Source organism: Myotis brandtii, unplaced genomic scaffold, assembly GCF_000412655.1.
Source record: "Myotis brandtii unplaced genomic scaffold, ASM41265v1 scaffold371, whole genome shotgun sequence".
NCBI lineage: Eukaryota > Metazoa > Chordata > Mammalia > Chiroptera > Vespertilionidae > Myotis > Myotis brandtii.
The window spans coordinates 1562486-1571423 of NW_005364265.1; the positions used below are offsets into that span (position 1 = coordinate 1562486).

At 37.3% G+C, this 8938-nt stretch overlaps 1 protein-coding gene across 1 annotated transcript in view; it reads left to right on the forward strand.

Annotated features, from left to right (window-relative positions):
- The first annotated feature begins 3251 nt into the window (after window positions 1-3251).
- The window catches only part of LOC102252327 (general transcription factor IIF subunit 1), a 33800-nt gene continuing 28113 nt past the window's right edge, over window positions 3252-8938 (forward strand). Inside the window, exon 1 of the mRNA XM_005872241.2 lies at window positions 3252-3420. Coding sequence (XP_005872303.1) covers window positions 3252-3420 — 169 coding nt within the window. The remainder of the gene's footprint in view (window positions 3421-8938) is intronic.

Genomic DNA, 8938 nt, shown 5'->3' on the forward strand with positions numbered 1-8938 from the left:
TGCCTGGGCTGCCGGCGCCATCTTGGTTGGCAGTTAATTTGCATATCGCCCTGATTAGCCAATGGGAAGCGTGTCGGAGGTATGGTTAATTACCATGTTTGTCTATTATTAGATAGGATAGGCTAGTGGCCTGGTACACGAAATTCATGCACATTAAAAGAGAATAATTAGAGGAAATATTTTAATATTTCTATTTACCCTTTCACTATAATAGAAGTGTCAGAGATGAAAGAAAATTAGTAAAATGTATATGAAAATCTTTCTCCTGTTGAGTTTGGGGCACACCATGGGACCTAGACTCAAGTCCCCACTCACCACCGGCATGTGCTTCGAAAACACAAGAGACCCAGACCCGACCGGCCCTACTGCCATTGGTTGAGACCCAGACCTGGCCGGCCCCACCCCCATCAAGCCCCTCCAGGTGGGGGTGCAGTCTCAGGTGCACCGACCCGGTGCTGGGGCAGGGGACATGGGCTGAGGTCCCCTGTCAAGCCCCACTGGGCGGGGGTCGTGGCCTGAGGTCCCCTGTCAAGCCCTGCCAGGTGAGGGCTGAGGCCTGAGGTCCCCATCAAGCCCCACTGGGCAGGGGGCACAGCCTGAGGTCCCTGGGCCTGGCACTGGGGCAGGAGGCGTGGCCTGAGGTCTCCTGGCCCGGCATCAGGGGGAGGGCGCAGCTTGAGGTCCCCTGTCAAGCCCCGTGGGGCAGGGGGTGCGGCCAGGCACCATGCAGACTCAGGTCCCTGCTGTTTGGTCGTGATGTTATGGCGTCCCAGCTAATTTGCATATTCATCTATGATATAGATAGATTATATAATTTTGATCTCTAGAGTTACTTTAGAAATACATTATGTTCCCAAAGCTTATTTCTCTTGATTTATTTGCCCAGTTAAGATAAAATTCAACTAAGAAATATTGAGGAAATGAGAGCCACTAACATTAGCCAGAGTAGAGAATGGATTCTAAAAGTAAATGTGTTATGAGTAGAGAACATCCAAGATGAGATGTGGTTGTAATATTATTATTTTTTATTAGGGTGATATATGGGAATGGAGGAAGGGAGAGGTGATTTTATGGTGACTGACATAAAATTATCAATCAATGATTTTCTGGCTGAATAAAAGGATTCATATATTTTTAAAATGTGTTTTTCTCTTACTATTCTTTTTAAAATGTTTTTATTTAATATAGAGAGTGTGTAAGGGAGAGGAAGAGAAAGAAACATCCATGAGAGACATCCAAACATCCTCCTGCATGCCCCCTACTGGGGATGCAGCCTGAAACTGGGGCATGTGCCCTGACAGGGAATTCAACCAGTAACCCCCTTCCCCCTCCATGCAGAGACAATGCTCAACCAATTGAACCACACTGGCCAGCACTGTTTCATGTTTCATTATGCATTTTTAAATGAATATATCTTAAAGAGCTCTGTTTTTCTAAGTCATTTATTCAGCATTTTTTCTAGGGATAAAAAGCAATTTTTTTATCCCATAGAATGTCTGAATATTCTATAGATATCTCAATGTCAGATTTACTCTCCTGAGTAGATTAAAATTCCAAAAAGCTTTCCCCCTTTTCTCCTTTTATTTCCCCCTTTTTCTCTACCACCAGGGGGCACATATCTCATCTTCTCTTAGAAGTTACTAGAAAAATACGGGAAATGTGGGCTATTTCCAGTCTGTCCAGTTATCTACCCTGATCTCAAAGTAGATTCTCTGCAATCTTATGGTTGCCTTTGGTATGGGAAGATGTCTGTCTTTTTTCAAACATTCCTTTTTACTATTGTGATTATCTAGAACCATGTATAGTTGTTGTTGTTGTTGTTGTTAATCTTCACCGGAGGATAGTTTTTCATTTATTTTTAGAGAGAGTGAAGGGAGAGGGAGAGACACGGCGAGAGAAACATCGATCTGAGAGAGACACATTGATTGGTTGCCTCCTGCATGCGCCCCTACCAAGGCTGGGAATCAAGCTTGCAACTGAGGTACGTGCCTTTGACTAGAATTGAACCGGGACTCTTAAGTCCACAGGCTGATATCCACTGAACCAAATCAGCTAGGGCTATAGTTTGTTTTTTTATTATGACCTGAATCATCTCACCATACCAAACTAAGGACATGGCTTTACGATCTGTCCTATCAAATGCTTTGGTAACATGTACTACACCACCTTTCGATAATTCTGCAGTTTGGTAAATAAGATGTTCACTCGGATCATAGAACTCCATGGTCCCACCACATCTTTACTTTTCTTTATTCTTTTCCAAGAAGAGAAACAACCTGAACTCCTGGGAGGTCCCTAATTGACTTTAGCTCCAAAGAAAACAGGATGGTATTTTGAGGTAGGTTTGGTCAAACAGGATAGGTTTGGATTCTGTTTAATTGTTATTCTGGATTTAAGTTTATTTAAAAACAAACTGATTTATTTTTCTAAGTTGAATATTCCCCCTTACCTTAGAGTTAAGAGGGGTTACATGCCTCAAAAGATGCCTATTATCTAGGCCTGTGTGGTCCATTAAAAGGCTAGAAGCTGCAGGCTTTGCACTGGATAGCATGCATACATTTTGGCTTCTTGGATCTTTTGAGAAACTTGCAAGACTTTGGTTTTTAGGGTTCAGTCCCTCAAACATTCCAGACCCATCTACATGTGAGTTACTGCTTCCTCCAAGGATATTTTTCAGTCCCCAGAAATTCCCTCTCTTTCTGAAATCAGGACATTTCTTCTTTCTCTTTCATCTCTGTGAGACTTTCTAAAATAATCCAGGTCCGTTTTAATTAAATTCAAGAACAAAAGTCTCTAGAAGAGACTTTTGCTTTTCTTTTAGAAAAAGAGAAGAAAAATGATTCTAATTTTCCTGATGAGCCCTCAGAAAAAGTAAGTACTGTTTACTTTTCTTTCTGATTGTCCTGTCCCCTTGGCTTAGTAACCGTCCATACTTTAATGGTGTTAGAGACTCCTGAGTGGACATTTAACTATTCTGGTTTAAAAAACGAGCTCCAAGCCTAGCAGACACTGCCTGTGCCCAGCCATGGTCAACCTCACCATTACCTTCCATTTGACATTATTGTCCTCAGGGGCCCTTGGGCCAGTCTCCTTCGAGCTGTTTGGAGACAAGATTCCAAAGACAGCAGAGAACGTTTGTGCTGTGAACACTGGGGAAGGAGCATTTTGTTATAAAGGTTTCTGCTTTCACAGAATTATTCTGGAATGTATATGCCAGGGTGGTGATTTCACACATAAATGACACAGGCGGCATGTCCATCTACGGGGAGAAATTTGATGATGAGAATTTCATCCTGAAACATATGAGCCCTGGCATCTCGTCCATGGCAAATGCTGGACCCAGTACAAATGGTTCCCAGTTTTCCATCCGTACTGCCAAGTCTGAGTGGTCGGATGGCAAGCATGTGGTCTTTTGGCCAAGTGAGAGATGGCGTGGGTGTTGTGGAAGCTATTGAAGCTTTGGGTCCAGAATGGCAAGACCAGCAAGAAGGTAACCATTGCTGACTGTGGAGAACATGAATAAATTTGATTTGTGTTTTATCTTAACCACCAGACCATGCCTTCTGTAGCTCAGCAGAGCACCTCTTCACCCCGATCTGCTCAGAATGTCCTATAATCTGTGTGATCTTGCTGCAGTTTTTGGGGTTTCATATTTTCCTCATTACCCTCCAAGTTTAACTGGATTGTAGAGTTAAGTTTATGATTATGAAATAAAAGTTAAACAATAACAAAAATTAATTCCAAGAACTGGGATTTTGTGTGTAGAGGTCTCTTAGATCGCAACATTTTTATTTTTGCCTGGCTAGAAGTTTATCAATTTTTAAAGAACCATGAGAACTGGGATTTTGTGTGTAGAGGTCTCTTAGATCACAACATTTTTATTTTTGGTTTGCCTGGCTAGAAGTTTATCAATTTTTAAAGAACCAGCTTGGATTTTATTAATTTTCTTCACTGATTTCCTCTTTTCAGTTTCATTGATTTTGCTATAATTTTGATTATTTCTCTCTTCTACTTGCCTTAAGCTTGCATTGCTCTTCTTTTCCCATTTTCCTAGAGTAAAAGGTTGGATTGTTGATTTTAGATGTTTCTCCTTATCTAATACATACTTTTAGCACTATAAATTTCCATCTAAGCACTACTTTTGCTGGATCCCACAAGTTTTATCAGTTCTATTTTAATTTACATTTAGTTCAAGATATTTTTAAGTTCTTTGAGATTTCTTTTGTAGCCCATTAATTTTATTTTTTGAATAATTATAAAGAAAATATTATTCAGAGTTTATTAAATACCAAATTGGCCCTAATCGGTTTGGCTCAGTGGATAGAGTGTCTGTCGGCCTGTGCACTCAAGGGTCCCAGGTTCAATTCCGGTCAAGGGCATGTACCTTGGTTGCAGGGGCAGGGGCTGAATGTTTCTCTCTCATTGATGTTTCTAACTCTCTATCCCTCTCCCTTCCTCTCTGTAAAAAATCAATAAAATATATTAAAAAAATACCAAATTGAATATTTATTAAATATCAGCCACAATAAATAAGCTAAAAAATCAAAGTTTTGTATTTTGTATAGTATAATAAATCAATTTCTGTTTATCCTGGTTTAATTACTGTGCAGAAAAAAAATGCCATATATTTTATTATAAATATTTATGCTATATTGAATCTAAGCCATTAAGATAAATAATTTAATTTTTGTTTTTAAGTAGGCTTCTAGAAGGCGAAGTATATTGCTATTTAAGAGGGATTTATGTATGGATTATTCATGTTAAACAGTGTCTAGCTCATTACAATGTTAGACTTATCTCCTCTTCAATACTATAACTATACACTACGTATCTCTATGTATGTATTGCAAAATGTGGTCAGAATTAAACAAAGGCCTCACTTGACTTAATCCACTCAAATAAATTATACCTAAATATGTGTGATTTCAGAGAGAGGAAAGGAGAGAGAGAGATAGAAACATCAATGAGAGAGAATCATTTATTGGCTGCCTCCCATACACCCCCCCACTACTGGGGATTGAGCCTGCAACTTGGGCATACTGCCTCCCATACACCCCCCACTACTGGGGATTGAGCCTGCAACTTGGGCATGTGCCCTGACTGGGAATGGAACCATGACCTCCTGGTTCATAGTTTGATACTCAACCACTGAGCTACCCCAGCTGGGCTATATCTAAATATATATTTTTTAAAATTTCCCAGAATTTGTATCACTGAACTGAGCTGTTTACGTAAGTCTGTGCTTGGTTCTGCTAGCACAGTAGATGCAGCTTTCTCCTGCTCACTCTGCCTGCCCTATGGAGTACTTGCAGCGCAGCATTTTGAATCCAAGGATGGAGCTCCATGCTCTTTCTGACTTCAGGACGTTGTACTTCCTTCCCTGCATGTCCCTTCCTCCTTTTACTGCACTTCAAATTACCTGGGCAGTGAACAATATTTCTTATCCTATTTTCAAGAATTATCTCCTGGTTCTGGTCGGTTTATCTAATATTTGACCTCTTACTTCTCTTGACCTCAGTTATTTGGGTGAGGAAAAGGCCCTTTTTATAAAATCAAGAAAAAAGGAATGGCATGAGAGGGGATGGGCCCCTGTTGACATTCCTTAGTTTTTCTTATGTTTATAGTTGAAAGAAAAGCATTTAAGCTTTGTTGGCGGCTTCTTTAAAGTAATAAATAAACCTTCTGGGAATAAAGATAACCTCTCAATTATTATGAAATGCTAACTCCTAAGTATGTTCCATTACAATAAATTATCTAGCTTTTAAGGAGATTTTATTTTATTTATTTGTTTATTTTAAAATTGCATTTATTGGGGTGATATTGGTTAATAGGATCATATCGGTTTAATGTGTAGATCACCCAAAGTCAAAGGACTTTTAGAACTTGGACAAGGAGAATCATTTCTAGAGTGAGGTGAAGAGATTTTCTTTTCTTTCCACAGCGTGATTACAAAACGTTTCTCCTGCCATCTAATGCTTTTCAAAATCATAGTGCAGGGAAGAATCTACCCACTTCCTCTGTTGAAAAAGGAAGGAACTGAAGTCATTAATGGTTCTGATGAGATTAGGAAATTCATACTCTCCCAGCCCCAAAGAGAATATGTTAAAAGTTTTAACAGCTTAAAAGTCTCTCTCAATTTCTCTCTGTGTTCATTAAGAAAACACATGAGAAATTCCCATATGGAAAGTATGGATTTTTCTTTCCCCTAATCATATAAAGTAGCTTCTTATTTCTCCTCTCCTTTCTACGGGAGTGAACTGGACTAAACCACAGGCAACTGTCTGTTGAGTACATTCCTTGCATCTCCACCGCCAGTTAATTGCCCTGTGCTCAAATACAAAGGTAATCAGCTCTTATGCTTCTAGAAATGCATTGACCCCTTCCCCTAAGTACCTATCCCAAGCCTTCCAAAGTTTCTAGGCACTTTTTTCAAGGATTCACCATCTGTAATGAAGATGGGGGAGGCAACAATCACTAAGAGCAAAGCCCACAGCTGCGGGAGAAACATTGCCAAGATAAGAGCAGCTTTGAAGGATACACCCAGCGATCACGTTAGCAAGCGTGGCTAAGGCTTCTGCAGGCTTGGGGGAAGCTGTGCTTCCATATAACATTATATTGCAAACCTAAGGGTCGCATTCGAATGAATTGTTTATATTCCCTGTGGGACACCAAACAAAAATTTCTTTCAAAACAATATTTAATTTACAGTGCTCACTTAGGCTTTGGAGTAAACATTATTTTAGGATCTAGGAGAATCAGGGACAATGATTTCCACAAATGTCTTATGTAAAAATGAATGCCTTAGATGGATTCAGCATAATCACACTATTGCCTTTTCTGCAAATGTTTTCCAAAGGAATGGGTAACCTTTAGGCCAGTAATTTACTCTGTGATATATCATTTCAACTAAAATCTAATCTTTGTTTTTCTGTTATATTAAGTTTCATTTACTTTGGAATCATTTCTTTCCCTAATTTATGCAAGCCTAATTTATAATGTTTGTTGAATTTTTAGTTTTCTTTATGCTATATATTTCCTCTATGTCCTTGAGCACTGCTTATAAAAAATTACATATCAGAAGCTGATACAGACATTGGTAATATATGAAATTCATATATATTCATGCTGATGCATGGAATTTAAATAAATATCTAAATTTTAAACTTTAGATTTTGTGGTGGTCTGTATAATTTTCTTGTTGCAGTCCTGCCTTCTCAATTATATTTTTTCGTGGACTAACATTAAATGTAGTTTCCTTTTTGAAGAATTCATACTGGGAAATAGACCAAATGAGGCAGCCTCAAGCTGCACCTGTTCAAAGTAGATGGGAAATACATGCTGGCTGAGTGAGTAAGTGAAGGGATGTTGTTAATTAAAGCCCTTTAGAAAATCAGAGTTAAAAAAAAGATTTATCAAATATCAATAATTGAGAACATAATATATTTAATGTAAGTAATTGAGAATATTTTTAAAAGGTCATTATTATAGCATATTACTATTTGTTTTTCACTATGCTAATGAAATATATGTATATAATAATTTTAATTTATTTTCAAAACATTGTTATGAATGTTTATTAAATATTAAATTTACCAAGATAATATATAAGAAATAAGGCCACAATTTTCAACAGTGCACAGTTTCTACTAAAGTAATTTTAAAGCTTCTGTTCTCACTCAGTTTTTGTTCAGCTGAAATGCTCATTGATACTGATCTGAAATGCTGTTGAATCAAAAGACAGAAAGAATGAAAGTCTACTTTTGTTCACAGGTTTAATCCTTACATTTTTTCTCTGCCAAAATACATTCGTCAAAAATCTCTCTAGCCATATGTTTATAACAATTACCCCTGGCTATTTTGAGAATGGAACTACTTTAATATCTTTACTCCATGTAGCCTGGGATATTTCTGTAGTATCTAGAGAGGCTTAGCTGATACACTCAGGATATGGTAAAGGCTAATTTGAGAATTGTTACCTGAAAAAGATGTTGTAGACATTGAGCAGGAAAATATTGTAAATGTCCACTTCTACTTTTATTTCACTGCTGCTCCATGAATTAAAAACAACAACAACAACACATTTCTCTAAAGTTGAATCTTTAAGTTGTTTTTGAGCATTTAACTCCAATAAGCATTTTTATCTCTAAAATTAATTAATAAAAGAAAAATTATTGGAGCCAATTTTTTTTAGTTATTTTTCTTGATAACCTATTTTCATGTTTTTCAAAGTGGTAGTACTGATGTACAGTGCTAACTGGGTATGGTCTATATGTGATAGTAAGTAGAAATTTTCCCAGAGGGAGCTATAGAAAAAAATTGATCTTGTCTGAGGTTATGCACCAGCTGTAATTCAGAGTATAATATATTAGTACACACCTAGAAGACTATGTTCCCCCAAACCCTTAAAACAGTTTCAGAAACCATACCCACCTTATTCCAGAAAGTATTCCAAAATGACTAATTGTATCTATAACAATGATTCAGAACATACTTGACAAAGCTGGATAGAATATACATCAAATTACCTTCCAAGAGGAAGATAGTAGAGGAAGCAAAAGACACTTAAAAAGTCATTTAAGTCCAACTTCTATATGGAGCTGATCCTAATTAAAGCAAAGATATAGGCAGAGTTAGTCTCCTGGCACTAATTTTTACATCCTTTTGGAGAGCAGTTTGGAAACTACATTGTATGTCATAAAAATGTGCACACTTTGGCTCATTAATTTCACTTTTGAGAATCCTAAAATGTAAATCAAATCTTAATATTAAATTTTATGTATTAAATGTTCATCACATTATTGTTTATAATAGTCAAAATATTTATGTAAATAACCTAAATTTCCATCCAAAAAGAGAAACACTAGGTAAATAGAATTATATCTACTGATTAGGATAGCAATTTTGACATTAAAGTATGATCATTAATCACTATAAAATT